Source organism: Erinaceus europaeus, chromosome 11, assembly GCF_950295315.1.
Source record: "Erinaceus europaeus chromosome 11, mEriEur2.1, whole genome shotgun sequence".
Taxonomy (NCBI): Eukaryota; Metazoa; Chordata; class Mammalia; order Eulipotyphla; family Erinaceidae; genus Erinaceus; species Erinaceus europaeus.
The window spans coordinates 2,592,094-2,613,445 of record NC_080172.1 but is presented as its reverse complement, the minus strand read 5'-3'; the positions used below and the strand labels follow the sequence as shown (position 1 = coordinate 2,613,445).

Here is a 21,352-nt window from a genome sequence, read left to right as displayed (position 1 = left end):
CTTCCCCCTGCAAGTGGGGACTGGGGGCTTGAACCCAGCTCTTTGCACATGAACTCTATCAGAAGCAACCTGCTCAGCAGAAAACCAACTGATTCTCATTCTGTTCATGAATTCTGATCCATCATGAGGAGAAACAGAAAGGAAATACTGAACTGAAAAGGCTCTTTTCCAGAGTTAAATAAGAATGAATGACATCTCTAGATGATTTACTTATTTTTTTTACTCTTTATTTCCTCTGAGCTTAATGTGAGGTTTTAAATAAATAAAGGGCACGGAATTCACAGAGAAACCACTGGCTTGTCGTCCCTGTCTTTTGGGTCCTGCAGAGGTGAGTTTTCATACTCTGACCCCAAATATTTTTTGGCAGGAGGCAGAAACTGAGTTCTGGGCAGGGAAGACGTCCACAGTGAGCCAGGGGAGCAGAGCTCACATTTTCACCAGAATCCTCACGTGGAAATCTATCCCAGGGACACACCACACAGGAGGGTCAGGCCATGAGCCCAAGCAGCTTGCCCGTTCTGCTGCCGCCCAAGGTGTGTTCGTGGCGTGGACGGCTGGCACACCTCTGTGCCGGTGGCGCAGGTCAACAGGTGTCAGACTTGCATCTGAGTCGTACACAGGGCGAAGCGACACACTACCCAAGTGAGCTGTTTCACTGGCCGCACACCTAGTTCTTATTTATCTATATTTTATAGGCCATGGCTCGCGACCATGTTGGGATTAGTTTCTACACAACAGAGTTAGTATTGGCCATTCTTTTCTTTGTCAAATCAAAGTTTATTTACTTTTTGTCATCTTTTCATTCTTTACTTGAGGGGGCTAATGGTTTACAGTAAACAGTAAATACTGTTGTCGGTACACGTGTGAATTTTCTCTGTTTTCTGCAAGACATTCTAGCTGCCCACCTAGCTCCACCTCCTTCATTATGCGCCAGGACATGAAAGTCCCCCCCCCCCCAGAGTCCTTTATTTCCGTGCAGTGCACACCTATTTCTCTTCTTCTTTCTTTTTTTTTTTCTTTTTCTTTTTTTTTTTTTTTTTAACTCTGGCTTATGGTGGTGTGGGGGATTGAACCTGGGACTTTGGAGCCTCAGGCATGAGAGTACGTTTGCATAACCATTGGTATGGATTAGTTCTGCTTCTGTTACATTGCTTGACGTTGTGGTCTATTTACATGGTCATTCTGTTACATTGGTTTGGTCTCACTCCCCCTGCCTCTGGGAGATTTGGTTTAGCCCTTGCTAGTTTCACGCTTCTCCCTTCTCCCCACCCCCTATCGTAGGTACTTCCTGAGTTCCTGACTCTGCTGCCAGAGGAGAGAGATGGAGTAGCACATGGTGTGGTGATTAGGTGTTGGACTGTTTGCCTGCTCGTGAATAAAGATTAAACTGCATTCTCAGCTCAGCCGTGTGTTTCTGGTCATCTGTTACCCGCCCGTGAAGCCAGCCCGGAGAAAAAGACACATAACCACTATGCTGTCTACCCCCCCTCCCCCCCACACACACACCTATGTCTTAGGACATTCTTTTGGAAAACAAAGTTTTACTATCTTTACGTTCATGTGATTTTAGGCAGGAAGTCATCTTGTTCAAGTAAATGCCAATATCATCGATGACAATATAAATTTTCTGCTGATATGCTAGGTGTACACACACACACACACACACACACACACACATTTTTTTTTTACAACTGAAAGATACATATAGAGAGACTAGTGGTCTCGGAGGTGGCGCAGTGGATAAAGCACTGGACTCTCAAGCATGAGACCCTGAGTTCAGTCCCCAGCAGCACATGTACCAGAGTGATATCTGGTTCTTTCTCTCTCCTCCTATCTTTCTCAATAATAAATAGAAATCTTTAAAAAAAAAAAAAAAGAAAAGAAAGAAAGCGACCAGTGTACTGCTCAGGTGTGGGGGGAACTGACCTGGGATTTTGGAGCTTCAGGCTTGAAAGTCTGGGCTATCTTCTTACCTTGTCATTTTTTTTTTTTTTTTTTTAGATAGAGACAGAGAGAAATTGAGAAGGGAGGGGGAGATAGAGAAGGAAACAGACAGAGAGACACCTGCAGCCCTGCTTCACCCCTCGTGATGCTTTCCCCCTGCAGGTGGGGACCTGCGGCTTGAACCCGGGTCCTTGTACCTAGTAACGTGTGTGCTTAACCAGGAGCACCACTGCCTGCCCCCTTTCATCTTTGTTTATATATATTTTTAAACTCTGTCACTGGGTATGTGTACATTAAGGGCATACTGAATGCAAAGTAATTGCTGGATACATTTTCCCCCTTTCCAGAAGGAAATGAGTGTATGTGAAGTGTCTGTCAGATGTAGCACTCAGTACACACCTCTGATCAGTGTGCTAGTGTGCGTGTGGATGGTCCTTGGCCAGCGCTCACGGCAACCGCCAGGCCGTGCGCTCCAGGTGGTGCTGTCTGCGGTGGGTGGTGGGTGCCGCGCCCGGAGTGTCTGTAGTTATTATCTAGCCATCACTTCCCCACGTCACGGAAGGGAATAAGCACTCCCTCCCACCAACTCCAGGAACTGAGTCCAGAAGTTAGTTCAGGGCCACTGATTTCGCTGGTTAGAACCAACTTGAGAATGGCAGCTCTGTGTGTGTGTGTGTGTGCGTGTGCGTGTGTGTGTGTGTGTATGAGTGTGTGTATGTGTGTGTATGTGTGTGTATGTGAGTGTGTGTATGTGTCTGAGTGTGTGTATGTGTGTGTGAGTGTGTGTATGTGTGTATATGTGTGTATGTGAGTGTGTGTGTATGTGTGTGTGTATGTGTGTGTGAGTGTGTGTATGTGTGTGAGTGTGTGTGTGAGTGTGTGTGTGTGTATGTATGTGTGTACGTGTGTGTATCCGTATATGTGTGTATGTGTGTGTGTATGTGTGTGAGTGTGTGTATGTTTGTATGTGTGTATGTGTGTGTATGCATGTATGTGTGTGAGTATGTGTATGTGTGTGTGTATGTGTGTGTACGTGTGTGTATGTGTGTGAGTGTGTGTGAGTGTGTGTGAGTGTGCATGTGCACGTGCACCCACATCTAGAAACAGAATAGTAATAGCAGCACCAGAAAGAGAAGGCAATCTAACAAACTGATAACTATTTGCAACTGAACTTGTCTGAGGCTATGCAGTAGATACCAAGGAAGACTTACGGAGAATGGCATCATCCTCCCCCACCTCCCTCACTTTCAAAGGAGAGGAGGCCATGAGGCCATCTTTTCTTGTTAAAGAAATACACTTCTGGATTAGTTTTCGGTCTGCAAAGTGACTGATCAGCAAGGAAATGCGTTCTCAAAAACTCCTCCATTCTGTCCAGTTTCTTCTGTGGCCAATGTCTCTGTGGTGCCTCTGTTACTCTTGATGAACAGGGATCATACGTAATAATTCTTATTATCGATTTTCATGCCACCAGGATTTTCACTGGGGCTCAGTGTTTTAATGATGAATGCACCACTCTCAGTGGCCACTGTTTTCTTTCTCTTATTTCACAAGACAGAGGGAAGTTAAGAAGGGGAGGAAGAGATGGGGGGGAGGGAGGGAGAGAAGGAGAGAGATAGAGAGAGAGAGAGGGAGAGGGGGAGAGTGGGAGAGAGAGAGAGACCTGAAGCAATGCTTCACCACTTTGAAGCTTCCTTCCTGCAGGTGAAGACTGGGGTCCAGCAGATGACACTCAATGCTTTAACAGCTGGGACGAAGTCTAAACTTTGATAAAGAAAGGATAAAGAAAGACTAAAGGAAGGACTGAAACAGCTGGAAGAGGGCAAGAGACTGGCCCACCTAATGGTGGTCTCTTTGGTCACTACTAGGCCAGCCATCACCTGCGGCCCTAGCTGTGGGATCTAGGGCTCCCCATAGACACACGGGCCTAGACACCTAGCAGACGCCTCTGCGCCGCCTCTGCTCACCGCCATCGGGAATGTAGCTTTCAGGCGGCAGGATTTTTTTGTTTTTTTGTTTTGCCTTTATGCTCTTCAGCTGAATTCGTAAGACACTGAGTTGGTGCCCAGAAGGATTGAGAGCAAGGAAAAGAGTGGCGCTCACCTTACAGAAAGTGTTTGCAATGATTTATTTTATTATTCTTAGGCATGGAAAAGTGCTTCTCAGTAAATGTATATATATATATATATATATATATATATATAAATTATATTTAAATACTTTATTATTGGATACAGACAGAGTGCCACTAGGGCTATTGCATTCATAGTGCCAGCTCCAAGCCCTAGCAACTGAAGGCAGAAGATAAATAATAATAAAGTAAAATAATATTGAAGGGTTTATTTGAACTGTCCATTTGATCCACAGTTGGGTCCTGTTTGCATGATGAGAGGTTGTTGGCACACAGCTCAGTCACTCAGCTTGTGACTGGCAGGACCCTCACGCCAAGTCCTGTGACTTCTGTGCCAGGAGTTTCCCCACCAAAGGAAAGAAGTACAATTTGAACAAATGAAGGAGACACCCCACATCGTTGCTCCATTCCTTTCAGAGCCTAGATATTTAACAGGAGGGTCACTGAAGGTCTGGATGAGAATATTTTATTTTGTATTTTGAACTGAGAGAGAGAAAGAGAGAGGGAGCAGGAGAGGGAGAGCTAGGACACAGGGAACTGAACTCAGGGCCTCACAGTTGCAAGTCCCAGACTAAGCTGCTACACATCTCCCCAGGCCACAAGACTAGAATACTTGATAAGCCAGCAACCACTTTCCCACTTCACACTCTAACCCTCCACCTAGGTCCTCGTCCGCCATCCTGTTCCAGGACCTGAGCCCTGCCCCCATCAGAGTCCTTGACTTTGGGCAATACACCAACTCCAGTCCAAGTTGTGCTTTGTGTGGGGTGGCGTTAGGCAGGAGGTGGCGCAGGAGAGAAAGCACAGAACATCCGAGCTTGAGGTCTAGAGTTCAGGCTCTTCACTGCTATGCCAGAGTGGGCCTCTGGGTCTCTCTCTCGCTCTCTCTCTCATAAGTAACCTTAATTTAAAAAATATATATATATTTATTCCCTTTTGTTGCCCTTGTTTTATCGTTGTAGTTATTATTATTGTTGTTATCGATGTCGTCATTGTTGCATAGGACGGAGAGAAATGGAGAGAGGAGGGGAAGACAGAGAGGGGGAGAGACACCGGGATCCTTACGCTGGTCCTTGTGCTTTGAGCCACTTGCGCTTAACCCGCTTAACCCGCTTTGATACCACTGGACTCCCAATTTTTTTTTTTTAAAGTAAATAGCTGGGGCCCTTGTGTTTCGGATGTGCTCACAAAAGGTGTATCAATGTATGGGGTCACCAGGACAGTTTCTGTAAGCCCAGGTATTCACTGTTCATGGAGAAGAAATAAGAAGTTCTGGACATGCCAGGAACCTACCTCCACTGGGGCCAAAAACAAAAAACAAAACAAAACGCAAAGGAGGAACTCAGGGTGAGGTGAAAACTCACACCCCAGATGTTTCCAGATGCTGCTTAGTGAAGCTAGCAAGAAGAGAAGGACAGCTACAGGGCAGCTTCACTCTGATGAGGGATTCAGAGAACTGAACTCTCACAAACTTGAAACAAACAACAAACAAAAAGCCAACCCGTATTTAGATCGTGGAAAACTCTAGTGGTTATCTGGGGGGGGGGGGGTAAGCACAGACTTTTGGTGGCGGGAAAGGTGTGAAATTATAATCCTATTGATTAAAATTTTTTTTAATATTTATTTTCCCTTTTGTTGCCCTTGTTGTTTTTCATTGTTGTTGTTGTTATTGATGTCATCATTGTTGGCTAGGACAGAGAGAAATGGAGAGAGGAGGGGAAGACAGAGAGGGGGAGAGAAAGACAGACACCTGCAGACCTGCTTCACTGCTCGTGAAGCGACTCCCCTGCAGGTGGGGAGCCGGGGGCTCGAACCGGGACCCTTACGCCTGTCTTTGTGCTTTGTGCCATGTGCGCTTAACCCGCTACGCTACCACCCAACTCCCAATCTTATTGATTTATAATCTCATAAATGACTATTAGTTTAACATGTCGGGGGGGGGGATAGATTTTGTACTGCCTAGACCACAGCTCTAAGTATAAATATTTGCTTTAGCCTAAATATTTAATGTTTCAGATTTGTAAGAGGATCATACTCTGACACTGGAACACTTAAATTGTTCAAGGAGATTTAAAAATATATCTGTATATATAGCTTTTAAACATCTGAGTTAACTCTAATGTTAGGCTGGACAGATCTGGACCATGTGGCCCTGTCACTATCAGCTCTGTGTTCATTTCTACCCTCAGAGCAAACTGGCTTTGTCTTTCAGGAAAGGACTGGAGAGGCACACACACAGTCAGAGGAGGTGAGGCTACCTGTCCTCATGGCAACTGGTAAAACAAGGCTTCCATGAACTATTCAGCCGTGGAAGCTCTACCCTCAAAGCCCTGCCTTCCGGCTCTTTCTCTGGTCTGAAGTGCCATGTTTCTGTGCCTCCGTTTGCGCTCTCTCTCTCTCTCTCTCTCTCACACACACACACACACACACACTGGAAATGTGTTGTGTGTTTCTTCAACAGATCTGGAAGGTCAAGAGGCACATTCTACTCCAGAAGTTTCTTTCAACCCAGGTCAACAAGAGTGGCTGAGAACGTTGTATTAGATACACAAAACGAAATACTACTCAGCTATTAAAAATAGTGATTTCACCTTCACTTCACCTTGGCTGAAGTTTGGAGGAATCATGTGACGTGAAAGAAGCCAGAAAGAAAAGGATGAATATGGAATGGTCTTCACTCGCAGACAGAAGTTGAAAAACAAGATCAGAAGAGAAAACATGAGTTGGTGTATTGCACCAAAGTCAAAGACTCTGGGTGGGGGGAGGGAGATGGGGCGTTTGAAGGTCCTGGACCATGGTGTCAGGGAGGAGCTAGGTGGGGGGGGGGTTAGAGTGTGATGTGGAAAACTGAGAAATCTTAGACATGGACCAATGACTGTATTTTACTGCTGACTGTAAACCATTCATTCCCCCCAATAAATAAAGTAAAACAAAATAAGAAAAAAGAGGTTTCTTTGTGGTTTTGTAATGCAGAACTTGTGAGGACACCTGCAAACACACGACCATTTTCCATTTAAAAGAGACAAGTGACCCACCACACCACAAGCGACATATTTGGGGTGAGGAGGCCACTTTCTTGGGGGAGACAACATTTTAACTTATTTTTCTTTCTCAAGTGACTTCTCCATGGTTCGACTCAACATACCTCCGGTCCGTGGGGTACAGTTCCACGGTGACCACGTCTAGAGAGTTCCAGGCAGAGATGGTCAGCCCGTTGTACAGACACAACATACCTATCATCATGGACTCACTGCTGCCAAACCACAGGAAGAAACAGCTGATCCCAGAAAGCACCATCGAGCCACCTGCCAACAGAGCGGACACAAGGCTGTGAGCGTAGAGCCCTGGCGCTGTGGGTTTGCGAGACCTCGTGCATCTGCCTCCCAGGAGGAGGCCGTGTGCCGGGTTCCATGAAGCTCAGGCTTGGGGCCCTTCACCTGTACGCAGGGCTAGTCTCTCTAACTGCCTTCTGGAGCATTTCTTTCTTTCTTTTTTAAAGAGCAATTCTTAAAAATTTTTTTTCTATTATCTTTATTTATTGATTGGATAGAGACAGTCAGAAATTGAGAGGGAAGGGGGAGATAGAGAAGGAGAGAGACAGAGAGACACCTGCAGCCCTGCTTCACCAGTCGCAAAGCCCTCCCCCTGCAGGTGGGGGCTGGGGGCTCGAACCCGGGCCCTTGTGCACTGTAACACGTGCGTTCAACCAGGTGCGCCACTGCCCGGCCCTTCTCACGGCACGCCAGTCACTCAGCGAGTCAAAAGAAAAAAGCTGCATTTGCTGCACATACTTGGTTCCTCAGTCTGCTGTCACGGGGGTCGCTCAGATGAGACATAGCTGGACATGACTTTCCCTCAAGCTGCGTCCTTCATAAAGACGCACAGGGTGGCACACTGCAGCAGAGTAAAAGGCTCGGGGTGGGGGAGGGTTCAGGTCCTGGAACAGGATGGCAGAGGAGGACCTAGGTGAGGGGTCAGAGTGTGATGTGGAAAACTGGGAAGTTAGAGGCCAGGCAGTGGCGCACCTGGAACACACATTACAGTGCACAAGGACCCGGGTTCAAACCCCCGGTCCCCACCTGCAGGGGGAAAGCTTCACGAGTGGTGAAGCAGGGCTGCAGGTGTCTCTCTGTCTCTCACCCTCTCTAACCCTCCCTATTCCCTTTCAATTTCTCTCTGTCTCAAGTAAATAAACTAAAAACTATTTAAAAAAATTACTTATTTCCTTTTTATTGCCCTTGTTGTTTTTATTGTTGTTGTAGTTATTATTGTTGTTGATGTCGTCCATCATTGTTGGATAGGACAGAGAGGAATGGAGAGAGGAGGGGAAGACAGAGACGGGGAGATGCTGGTCTGCTTCTAAATTCTGCTTCTAAGACGCCTTCTGTGGCATTGCATTGCTGTGGTCTATTTACATCATCATTGTTTTGTTCGCACTGGTTTAATCCCACTGGTTAGCGCTCTTTTCCTCTGCCCCCTCTCCTAGTCACATCCTGTTTCCACCGTTTAATCCCCACTGGTTCCAGCGCTTTTTCCTTCTCCCCACGCCCTATCCTACTTACATCCTCCTCCGACCTGACACTTCCCCTCAGGAGATATAAAGGACAGGGCTTTCTAATGAAGAGAGATTAGATTAGATAGCTTGCACTGCATTCCTCATCAATAAAGACTGAACTGCGTCCCACTCAGCCATGAGTCCCTGGTCGTCTCTCTCCTGCCCGAGAAGCTAGATCGGCAGGGAGAGAAAGACAGACACCTGCAGACCTGCTTTACCACCTGTGAAGCTACTCCCCTGCAGGTGGGGAGCCGGGGGGCTCGAACCGAGATCCTTAAGCAGGTCTTTGCGCTTTGTGCCACATGCACTTAACCCGCTGCGCTACCGCCCGACTCCCTAAAAACTATTTTTTAAAAAAGAAAACTGAGGAATGTTACACATGTACCAACTATTGTATTTTACTGTCGACTGTAAACCATTCATCTCCACGATAAAGGAGAAAAAAAGTCGTAGGGGCTATCTCCTCTGTGAGATCTCTGTGGGATGCAGATTCCCTGGGGGTGGGGAGTCCGGAGCACGCAGGCTCCCCGGCCCTCAGGGACCCAGAGCCCGTACCCAGCATCGTCAAGCGCCCGATTCTGTCCATCAGAAGGGCCGACACGATATTCCCGGGCAGCACTGCCAAGGTCCCCAGGAAGTTGACAAAATAAATCCAGTAGGCGCTGTAGTCGTCCTCAAAGGTGATCTGACATCCTGTCTTGTTGTGAGTGAATGAGCAGTTGTGAAACTTGCTGTCAATGAATTTATATGGTTCAAAATCTGTGGATGGAAAGACAGTGTGTGAAGCTCGTGATGGCCGTCCACCAGTCCCAGGAAGCCTGAGGAGAACTGAGGCCGCCCAGGGGGGCGGCGGGGAGGAGGCTGGGAGGGTGGGAGAGGGTCAGTGGTCTTCAGTGCAGGGCTGCTGCACTTTGCGGATGGCTGTGTTGTGACAACACGCATCAAGAAGGGATGTGACATCCTCCCCCTGAGACAGTCTTGGAACCAACATTACCTCAGTATACATCTATTTAATAAAGGGAGAAAGAGATGGGGTTATGAAGGCAGCAGGATGGACAAAGAAGGAAAGTCTACTGACGGCTCTGTTTTTAAAGCTTTACTTATTTACTTTTTATTTGACAGAACAGAGAGAAAACTGAGAGGGAGGGAAAATGGAGAGGGAGAGGGAGGGGGAGGGGGAGATGAAGAGAGGGAGAGAAAGAAGGAGGGGGGAGAACGACAGGGAGAGGGAGAGGGACGGGGGAAGGAGAGGGAGAAGGACAGGGAGGGGAGAGGGAGAAGGAGGGGAGAGAGAGAAAGAAGGAGGGAAGAGGGAGAGGGAGAGGGACAGGGGAAGGAGGGGAGGGGAGAGGGAGAAAGAAGGAGGGGAGAGAGGGAGAGGGAGAGGGAGCAGGACAGGGGAAGGAGAGGGAGAAGGACAGGGAGAGGGAGGGAAGAGAGAGAGAGAGAGAGAGAGAGAGAGAGCCCTGTAGCCGTGCTCTGCCACTCACAGTTTCCCCCTGCAGGTGTGGATCTATTAAGGATCGAGAAAAACAATCACAGGGATTTCAGTTCTTGAGAGTGTCACAGCCTGGGCTGGTTTCAGACTATGTCTCAGTCTGGCCAAAGCACGGGTGTACCCTTTTTTAAATTTAAATATTTTATTTATTTATTCATGAGAGAGATAGGAGAGAAAGAACCAGACATCACTCTGGTGCACGTGCTGCCAGGGACTGAACGCAGGACCTCACGCTAGAGAGCACCGCAGCTCTACTCGAAAGAGTTCGCTCCAACAGTAGAGTGGAAGATGCCTTTGTTGACTCATGGAGCAAATTCGGCAGACTTCTTCTGGTTGGCCACTGTTAATTATATTATTTGCTTTCTTATTTATGTTACTTTATTCTAATTAAATTATCATGTTACCCAATAGTGCTAATAGCTTCCAAAAACGAAAATAATTTGATTTAACATGTGCATGGGTCAGCCTTATTATTGTCATTATATAGTAATGAGAAGGAGCAGGTGCAGAGAAGGACTGGGACTTTCCCTGGGTCCTGGAGACTATTTTGTCTGTAGCTTTTGTTTGTTTTTATTGCCTCAAAGGCTACTGCTGAGGCCTGGTGACTACATGGAAAAGTTACTGCTCAGGAACTATTTATTTCCTCTTTTTTTAAAAAAATATTTATTTACTTATCCCTTTTTGTTGCCCTTGTTTTATTGTTATTGATGTCGTCATTGTTGGATAGGACAGCGAGAAATGGAGAGAGGAGGGGAAGGCAGAGAGGGGGAGAGAAAGACACACACCTGCAGACCTGCTTCACCGCCTGTGAAGCGACTCCCCTGCAGGTGGGGAGCCGGGGGCTCGAACAGGGATCCTTATGTCGGTTCTTGCGCTTTGCGCCACGTGCGCTTAACCCGCTGCGCTACCGCCCGACTCCCCCCCCCCCCTTTTTTTTATTAGATAAGGACAGAGAGAAATTGACAGACCTGGGGGAGATAGAGAGGGGGAGAATGAGAGACACCAGTAACACTGCTTCAGCGCTCGTGAAGCTTTCTCCCTGCAGCTGAGGAGTGGGGAAACTGTTATTTCTCCTTTAAAGTCAGAGCAGAAGAAGCCGCTGAGGAACCCGTCAGCTTCATGTGAAGGCCGCCAGCATCCACTGCTACATTCGCTTCAACCTGGATCCCTCCAAGAAGCTGCAAGTGTCTGGGAGTTCCGTTAAGCAGCGGTGGGAACCAAAAGAGTTCTCTGCCTGACTGTTGCAGATACACCAAGAGAAACCGGCCTTTCTGGACCAGTTAGAAGACAGTGACAGCTCGATTCAGGAAAACAAAAACAAAAGCAACAAAACAAACATGACACCAGAACCCTATTTGCCATCTGGAATTGGGCTGCGCTCAGCTGCTGCCTTACTCCTGACAAGGCAGGGCCGCCACAGGCTGGCTCTGAGACTCCTGCCAGTGTGGGGGCAGCGGGGCTGGACACACAGCCCAGACAGACCAACGAGTGGGAGAGCAGGACTCTGACATCAGAGAAGCCTGGTCCGAGGCCCACGCCTACTAGATCTGCGATTCAGTTTCTACGCTCCCCATTGCTAGGACTCATGAGGTACTGAGGATCTATTGACTAGAGCAGAAAGCAGCTTATAGTATGCTCTCAATCAATACCTGCTTCCCTTCTTTCCAGCCTGGGGAATGTTCTAGACTTTATTAAGTGTATACAGTGTCTCACTGAGTATAAATTATGCTGTCCATCTCAAATTTATTCATTTATTTTATTTAGTATTGGACAGAGAGAAATTGAGAGGGGGAGGGAAGAGAGAGGGAGAGAGACAGAGAGACGCCTGCAGTCCTGCTTCACCACTTGTGAAGCTTGCCCCCTGCAGGTGGGGACCGGGGTCTTGAACCTATGTCCTTACACACTGTAATGTGTGTGCTTAACCAGGTGCGCCACCTGCTGGTTCCTGTTACCCATCTCTACGGGTATGCTCATTTAAAAGACCACATTCTGAAGCCAGGGTTATCAAGTGAAGTAAGTGCATGCTAGTCCGTCTTTGCCTTACAAATTCCCCAAAGGACCACGACACCGCCTTACGCCAGAGCTGACCGCTACTCAGGTTTTCCCTTTTTCTTTGATTCTCTCTTAGAGTTAGCCAGTCAGTTGGTTTTATTTTATTTTATTTATTTATTGCCACTAGGGTTATCGCTGGGGCTCAGTGCCTGCATGATGAATCCACTGTTCCTGGAGGCCATTTTTTACCACTAGACAGGGAGAAATTGAGAGGAGAGAGGGAGAGAGACAGAGATACACCTGCAGCCCTGCCTCACCATTTGTGAAGCTTCCCCCTGCAGGTGGGGACCAGGGGCTCAAACCCGGGTCCTTGTGCGTTCAGCCAGGTGCGCCACCACCCGGGCCCTCATCGATACTTTCATCTCCACTTCCCCTGTGCCTCTGGCCACACTCTCACATGTGTGTGGGGCAGAAGCCCAGGTAGACAGGAGCCGCACACCTACCTGTGTTGTCAAATTCAGTGTCATTAAAGGTGCAGTTCTTGAAGTAGGTGTTGACTGAAGTCACATCCTCAAAGGTGCAAGACTTAAATACGGAATCTTTGAATGTTACCGATTTGAACTTGACTCCTAGGAATCTGCCCAACACACAAAAAGAACTCTTATTAATGACTGTGTCCATCAGGGTCAAGGCTAACTAAGACAAAGAGATGTGGAGACCCACTGGCCCACTCTGAACTCTGCCATTCTAGAACACCTTGGCTTCTGGATTTTTGAGACCTGGACTTTGCCCTCCTTTCACTCAGGCAGCCCATCCTTTGGTTACTTCTCAGTATTGTCTTCTACCAGAAGGAGAGGTAAAATTCAAGATAACCTTACACGGCTGTTTGCAATGCCGGTTAAGATGTTTTGTAGAGCATTTAGCTGGAGGCTGACAGTGTAGAAAGTACTGGTGGCCACCAATTCTTGACTTTTCCCATCCCACCCTCTTCTTTCACAAAGTTCCTTAATTTGAAAACTGTCTATCTGGGGCCAATGGCTCAAACTTGAACAGATGCTCCAGTGCTCACTTTTTATAAGTCTTGCTTCTCCCCCTTTGTTGGGGGGGATTAATGGTTCACAGTCAATAGTCAACAGTTAACATGTAGTACTTAGAACCTCTGTCACATCGCTCAGTTCTCCACATGGCAATCCTACCCCTCTATGCTTCTCTTTCGCCATCATGTTCCAGGACCCGAAATGCCTCTCCCCACCAGCATCTTTTCCTTTGGTTCGATACACCAGACCCAGTCCAAGTTCTGCTCTGCGTTTTCCTGTCTGTCCTTATGTTTTTCAGCTTCTGCTCGAGAGTGGGATCCTTCCCATATTCATCCTTCTCTTTCTGGTTCATCTCACTTCACATGATTCCTTCAAGCTCCATAGGTCTGACTTCTCAAGCCAGAAACCCAAACAGGCCTTCCTCATTCTAGGCCGGGGATTTCCAGTTGTCCACAAGAGGACATGACACTTCTGCTTCGTCGATGTGAAGGGGTAACATGGGTCACACTCATTTCCAAGAATAGTTTCCACCTCACAGCTGAGCTAATAAGTTGGATGATGGAGAAGGCTCTGCTTTATTTTGGGAGATGTGCAGACTGGGGACACTCCCTCAGCCACGTTTGGCTACTGCAGGGGGAGTCGTATGGGACAAGGAAGATCATGGTTATAAGGACCCAGAAATCTAGGACTGGATCTGCCCTTCTTGACAAGGATTCTAGGAGACTTGGCTGCACTTTAATCAGTGCATCTCAGCAATTTAAGATACTCAGAAAGTTTAGTTAATTCTTAAGCCAGTCCCTGAGAGGTTCAGCCAAGGAGGAAGTTAGAACGGGTTTCTTCTGCTATATGGAAGTAGAACGTTCCTATTTGGTAGATAACTTTAAAAAAAAATATTTATTTATCTATTCCCTTTTGTTGCCCTTGTTGTTTTATTGTTGTAGTTATGATTGCTGTAGTTATTGATGTCATTGTTGTTGGGTAGGACAGAGAGAAATGGAGAGAGGAGGGGAAGACAGAGAGGGGGAGAGAAAGACAGACACCTGCAGACCTGCTTCACCACCTGTGAAGCGACTCCCCTGCAGGTGGGGAGCCGGGGGCTCGAACCGGGATCCTTACGCCGGTGGTAGATTTCTTTCTGGAGTGTCTGAGAATACTCAGTTTTGTCCCTGTTGTTGTTGTTTTCCCAGAGCCCTGCTCTGGCTTATGGTGATGCAGGAAATTGAACCTGGGACTTAGGAACCCCAGTCATGACAGTCTCTTTGCATAAGTATTATGCTGTCTACCCCTGCAAAAATTTTCTAGATAAAATTTATGGTAATAGTGACCCTCCAAATAACAGGAATATCCTATAAATAAGTAAAAATAAGAGAACTTGCAAAAAATAACACTAATAACCAAACTGACTCTTGGACTCTGCGAAAACTGTGCTGTTTATCAGAAGGGGCAGGATCCCACAATGGGCAGCGGGAAGTGGTGAGGACAGGGAGAGGCTCTGTTTGTCCACTTGGTGTGATGGCACAGGGACCTAGGAGGTGGCTACCATGAGCTGAAACACACACACACACACACACACACACACACACACACACACACACGTGCGAAACTACACTTGCAACATCTCACAGTATTGCAAATCAGTCAATACCACCGACATGAATCACTCAGTAGCCAAAAGATTAGCAATCTTCAACTTTCAGACAGTGGAGAAATCAGACAGCAAACACCACTCTTGCTGGGGCAGGAAATACTGCAAGAGTTCTTAAGGATAACGGACTAGTCATCTTGGGACCGTTAAATAAACACATCTTTGTGAAAAGGTAACACACGGAGTGATCGCTAAGTCTCTGACCTGCCGTTGTCATACTCCACTTCACTGTGGACCTGGTTCTCCATTGTAAAGTTAATACTGAAATTTGCGTATCTCTCTCCTTGCAGCGTCCTCCTTAATGATGCGTATTCATCAGACTGCAGGTGCTTGATGACGTCAGGGAACCAGACAGATAAGCCGTAGTACCTGCAAAGACAAAGAAATAGTGTTGTCAGAAATGCCCAGAGAGGCGAGGATGTTAGATGTAGCTTAGAGATTGAAATGCCCAGAGAGGAGAGGATGTTAGATGTAGCTTAGAGATTGAAATGCCCAGAGAGGCGAGGATGTTAGATGTAGCTTAGAGATTGAAATGCCCAGAGAGGAGAGGATGTTAGATGTAGCTTAGAGATTGAAATGCCCAGAGAGGAGAGGATGTTAGAGAAAGCTTAGAGACTGCGGAACCCGGATTTTGACGGACTCCCTGGAATACTGCACATCACCACCAGGCAACGACCTGTGCTGCCCTCTCCCTCTGTGATTAAGTCACACACGTCAAGTTCCAGAGGAAGCCTGCGGTTATTCAGTTATTACTTATTAATCACATATCTAGGCATGTGATTCTTGAATCTTCCCTTTTGGAAGATATACATTACCTCCAGGACGCCAGAGTTATGAATCCATTTTTCCCATTTTATTAGCTAGGACAGAAAGAAACTGAGAGGGGAGTGGGAGAGAGACAGAGAGATATCTGCGGACCTGCTTCACTGCTTGTGAAGTGTTCCCCCTGCAGGTGGAGAGTGGGGACTTGAACCCTTGCACAGGGCCTTGGGATTAGGACTGTGTGTGTTTAACCAGGAGTGCTACTGCCCGGCTCCCTGGGAGAGACATAAGTAACAACCCCACTCTGTACCAACACAGGATATGCTGATGCTATGTCTTTCTCATCATGCCAGGCTCCCAGGACAGCCCCACCTTGTAGTCTGTGAGTGGCACAAACTCTTTAAAAGTGATGAGGGCTCTAAAACAATGGCCTCGTCCGGGCTGGCTGGTGGCGCACCGGGGTTAAGTGCACGTAGTACTAAGTGCACTAAGTACTAAGCGCAAAAATGGCCTCTTTGTTAGTGTTTCTACTGCGATACTGCCAGCTTGGGAGTAGAGTCCTTTTTCTCAAAGCAACTCAAGGCTGGAAAAAAAAAGTCACAGAGTTCATCATTGGAAAATCCAGGTTGTTTCTGATCTGGGGCATCTCCAGTTCTAGCAGACGACAGCTCAGCTACACGCTTGTCTATGTCTACGCTCGACCGGACCTGCCAATATACGCGGATATCTTCGCCCACCCTGTCCAACGCTTGACGTCTCGTCATCCAATCTGGTCCCCTACGCCTACACTGAACTTCTCTGTTCCAGACTCTTGGAAACAGAGCTGGCAGTCAGCTGAGGTCAAGAACAAACACCTCATCACAGACCCCTGCGAGCGTCAACCCGGCTTTGACCTAGCACGTTATGACTGGGCCCTCCTCAATCGCTATGGAACAGGCCATGGCCGGTGCGCCGCTATGTTCCATCGCTGGGGAGCCAGAGACGACCCGAACTGCCCCTGCGGCTCCAGACAGACTATGACCCACAGAGTCAACGACTGCCACCTCTCCAGATTCAAAGGAGGTCTCGAAACTTTACATCAGGCTCAACCTGACGCTGTTGACTGGCTACGGAAGAAGGGCAAACGCTAGAAGAAGAAGAAGCTCAATATCCACTCACCACCCCTGAGCCCTGAGCACTCAGCTGGGGCTGATCTGGATTAGGACGCGTCATTAGTAGAAAGCACAGCACTGGAAGAATAAAGAAAAACAGAATGTGGGGACCAGGCAGTGGTGCACCGGGTTAAGTACACATAGTAAGTACTAAGCACAAGGACCCGTGTGAGGATCTGGGGTTGAGTTGCAAGGGCTGGGGGCGCTTCACAAGTGGTGACGCAGGTCTGCTGGTGTGTCTCCTTCTCTCCCTCCTCTCTCTGTCCTGTCCAATAAAATGGAAAAAAATGGGCCCCGGGAGCAGTGGATTCCTAGTGCCAGCACCAAGCCCCAGCAATAACCCTGGAGGCAAAAAAGATGAAAAATAGAAAAGAAAAGAAAAAGAGAAGAAAAATAGAATGTAACATAGTTACTCATTTAAAAATTATCTTTTCCAAATTATTTTATTGGGAAGGTAATGTTTTAGAAGACAGTGGTTGATACATAAGTAGAGTTCTGTAACTCCCGTGACAGATGTCTGCAGCCTCTCCCACCTCCAGCCAAGTCTCTCCTCACCGTCGTGTGCTGGGTATCTGATTCTTCCCCAACACACACACACACACACACTCACACACACTCACACTCACACATTCATACACTCACACATTCACACACACTCAAACACACACACTCACACACACACACACACTCACACACACACACTCAAACACACACACACACTCACACACACACACACTCAAACACACACACACTCACACATTCATACACTCACACATTCTCACACCCTCAAACACACACACTCACACACACACACTCAAACACACACATATACTCACACATTCATACACTCACACATTCACACACACTCAAACACACACACTCACACACACACACACTCACACACACACACTCAAACACACACACACACTCACACACACTCACACTCAAACACACACACCCACACATTCACACACACTCACACACACACACACACACACTCACACACACACACTCAAACACACACACACACTCACACACACTCACACTCAAACACACACACCCACACATTCACACACACTCACACACACACACTCACACTCAAACACACACACCCACACATTCACATACACTCACACACACACTCATACACACACTCACACACACATACTTACACATACTCATACACTCACACACACATTCACACACACACACTCACACATACACACACTCACACACACACTCACATACATACACACTCACTCACACACACACTCACACATACTCACACATACACGCACACACACACACTCACACATACTCACACACACACTCACACATACACACACACTCACACACACTCACACACACACTCACACAGACACTCACACACACACACACTCACACTCACACAGACACACACACACACACACACACACACTCCCCTCTACAGTTCAGAGTCTTTGCTACAATTCATTAATCTTTTTATATTGGCTCTAAGTTGAAATGAAAATATTTGAATCTCATGAGTGAGATACAATGTGTTCAAATTAACTTCACCTGTTTTTTTTTTTTACTGTGGCTGCTTTAATTAAAATTAATTAAACCTAATTATTTCATGAAAGCTATCAGCACATTTAAAAAAATTAGCCAAAAGTTCAGAAAGATGTCCTCAGTCTGCATGCCTGCCACGCAGTGTTGCTGTCAAGCTGGGCTTCCCAGCACGGGGCCCTGGGCCAGCAGCATCACCTGGGAACTGGCAGAGAGGCCGACTCGCACACCCACGTGGTCCTTCCTAGAAGCAGCACTGCTCTCACTTCTCCTCTGCTGCTCTCACCTACACAGGGCAGGAGATGCGGCAGGTCTGGGGGTTAGCGGTCCAGGCAAAGATGCAACACAACAGCCAGGATGACAGAGTTCTGGTGCCTTCACAGGAGAGCAAAGGATGCCAGGCAACGTGGTAAGGAAAGCTGACAAGTCATGGGGCGGAATCATGGGGGGATATTATAGGACTTTCAAGGCTATTTTTTTTAAATACTTTTTTACTTATTTTCCCTTTTGTTGCCTTTGTGTTTTTTTTTAATTGTTGTTGTTGTAGTAGTTGTTGTTGTTATTGATGTTGTTGTTGGACAGGACAGAGAGAAATGGAGAGAGGAGGGGAAGACAAAGAAGGGGGAGAGAGACAGACACCTACAGACCTGCTTCTCCACTTGTGAAGTGATTCCCCTGCAGGTGGGGAGCCGGGGGCTTGAACTGGGATCCTTATGCTGGTCCTTGCACTTTGCACCATGTGCGCTTAACCCGCTGCGCTACCGCCTGACTCCCAGGACTTTCAATACTATTAAACTTTGGCATCCTAGCTCTATGGCAAGGTAAAGAATATGGTTTTAAAAAACCATCATTGTCAACAAATCTGGGTAGAAAAAAACCAAATTCTTTCCTAGCAGGGAAACAGCATCAAACTGTACAAGGAGACAAAGTCGCCTGAGTGGGAGTTAAGTATGGGAGTGTAGAGATTTGAAGGCTGAGTGCATTTTAGTGCACAGGGACCTGGACTCAAGCCCTACCCCACAGCAGGGGGACGCTTCATAAGTGGTGAAACAGTGATGTAGTAGCTCCTCTTTTTTTCTCAATTTCTCTCTGTCTCTATCCACAATAAACAAAATATTTTTAAACATTTAAAAAATTATTTATTTATTCCCTCTTGTTGCCCTTGTTTTATTGTTGTAGTTGTTATTGCTGATGTTACTGATGTCGTCGTTGTTGGATAGGACAGAGAGAAATGGAGAGAGGAGGGGAAGACAGAGAAGGGGGGAGAGAAAGACAGACACCTGCAGACCTGCTTCACCGCCTGTGAAGCGACTCCCCTGCAGGTGGGGAGCCGGGGGCTCGAACCGGGATCCTTACGCCGGTCCTTGTGCTTTGCGCCACCTGCGCTTAACCTGCTGCACCACTGCCCGACTCCCTAAACAAAATACTTTTTTTAAAAAAAGAAATTAAAAGATTTTTTTTTCTTGACAAGAATTTAATTATCACTTACCCAAAGGACAGAGTGAACCAAACAATTGTAAGCTTTATTGTGTTTTCCCTGACTGGGTAATGGAAACATCTCATGAAAGTCAGCCAAATCTGTGAAACACCAGAGAGTTAGTTTTCTTAATGCAGTTTTCAAGTCAAGCCAGCTTCCCAGCCCTCTCCCCACCACCAGATTATTACTGGGTCATAATCCTTTAATCTTGAACTGTAAGTGATCAAAGCCGCACAGAAACCCCCAAACTGGACATTTCCTTTTGCAGTTTGGAATGCAATAGCTTCCAGGAGGGCCATGAACAAAGGTCCATGAACAAAGAAACTCAAGACTAAATTCAGTGCAGTAGTTCCCACTGGTGTGACACCTTCTCTTGTCAAAGACGGGATGCCTGGGCTATGCAAATAATCCCAAAGACCCCTCCACCAGGACCTACTCTTAGAACAAGTGGCATGGGCAGAAGGGGAAAGATCTCCCACTCAGGCAGCCAATACCACCTCTGACCGACTTCCAAAGCAAGCAGCTGGCCAGCAAGCTGGGGCAGGCTTGGCACTTACTCCATACAGTTCCGTGCGGACCCGAACAAAACACCTCCTGTACCAAGTTCCTGTGTCACTCTCAATTTCAATCAGCTCATCAATCTGTTTTGGGATTTTGATCCTGTTGACCTGTGAAGAGCAATAGAGAACCAAGTGTTGCATTCTCTGAGGAGGCTGAGTTTAGGGTTACAACGCCACTCTCTCTCTTGAGATGCTGGGCTATTACTGACATAGGACATTATATTAGTTCCCATGTATACCACAACGGTTTAATGTTTGTACATATGGTGAGATGATCATGTTAGTCTACTGAACATCTATAGTTACACATTTTTTTTTTTTTTTTTTGCTGTGATGAGAACTTTTAATAGATACTTTTTTTTTTTTTTTGCCTCCAGGGTTATTGCTGGGGCTCGGTGCCTGCACCATGAATCCACTGCTCCTGGAGACCATCTTTTTTTTTTTTTTTTCTTGCCATTTTTGTTGTTATTGTTACTGCTATTACTGTTGTTGTTGGACAGGACAGAGAGAAATGGAGAGAGGAGGGAAAGACAGAGAAGGGGGGAGAGAAAGACAGACACCTGCAGACCTGCTTCACCGCCTGTGAAGCGACTCCCCTGCAGGTAGGGAGCCGGGGGCTCGAACTGGGATTCTTATGCTGGTCCTTGTGCTTTGCGCCACGTGCGCTTATCCCGCTGCGCTGCCGCCCGGCCCCTTAATAAATACTCTGAGTAACTCCCTGCTGTACGTGATGCCATCACCACGACTTCTTTCATAGCTGGGAAACTATGCTCACCCCACTCCTATCTCTGGTAACCACCAACTGATTTTTTTGCATCTCTTGTTTTCCCCAATCTATTTTGATCTGATCCAACAGGAAGTAAGCTGGCCTGTGATAATCACTACCCACACGTATGAGGCCGTTGGCATCGATGTACAGATCTGAATGGTGCTTGAACAAGCTAACTAAAGAGTGAGGCCAGGGGACACACCAGAGAAAAGTGGGATAAGAAAGTCATCTGCACTCAAAAGGGTCATCTCACTCATTTCTACAAGAACGCATGTCAGCAGGTAAA

The 21,352-nt window shown here is 47.0% G+C and overlaps 1 protein-coding gene across 2 annotated transcripts in view; it reads right to left on the bottom strand.

Annotated features, from left to right (window-relative positions):
- Positions 1–21,352, bottom strand: part of SV2C (synaptic vesicle glycoprotein 2C) — a 184,435-nt gene that overhangs the window by 3,218 nt on the left and 159,865 nt on the right. For both annotated transcript variants that reach the window (XM_060201064.1, XM_060201066.1), the window contains 6 exons: positions 20,295–20,405; positions 19,750–19,838; positions 15,004–15,168; positions 12,621–12,754; positions 9,183–9,386; positions 7,218–7,377 (listed from right to left, as the gene is read on the bottom strand). In XM_060201064.1, coding sequence (XP_060057047.1) covers positions 7,218–7,377; positions 9,183–9,386; positions 12,621–12,754; positions 15,004–15,168; positions 19,750–19,838; positions 20,295–20,405 — 863 coding nt within the window. The remainder of the gene's footprint in view (positions 1–7,217; positions 7,378–9,182; positions 9,387–12,620; positions 12,755–15,003; positions 15,169–19,749; positions 19,839–20,294; positions 20,406–21,352) is intronic.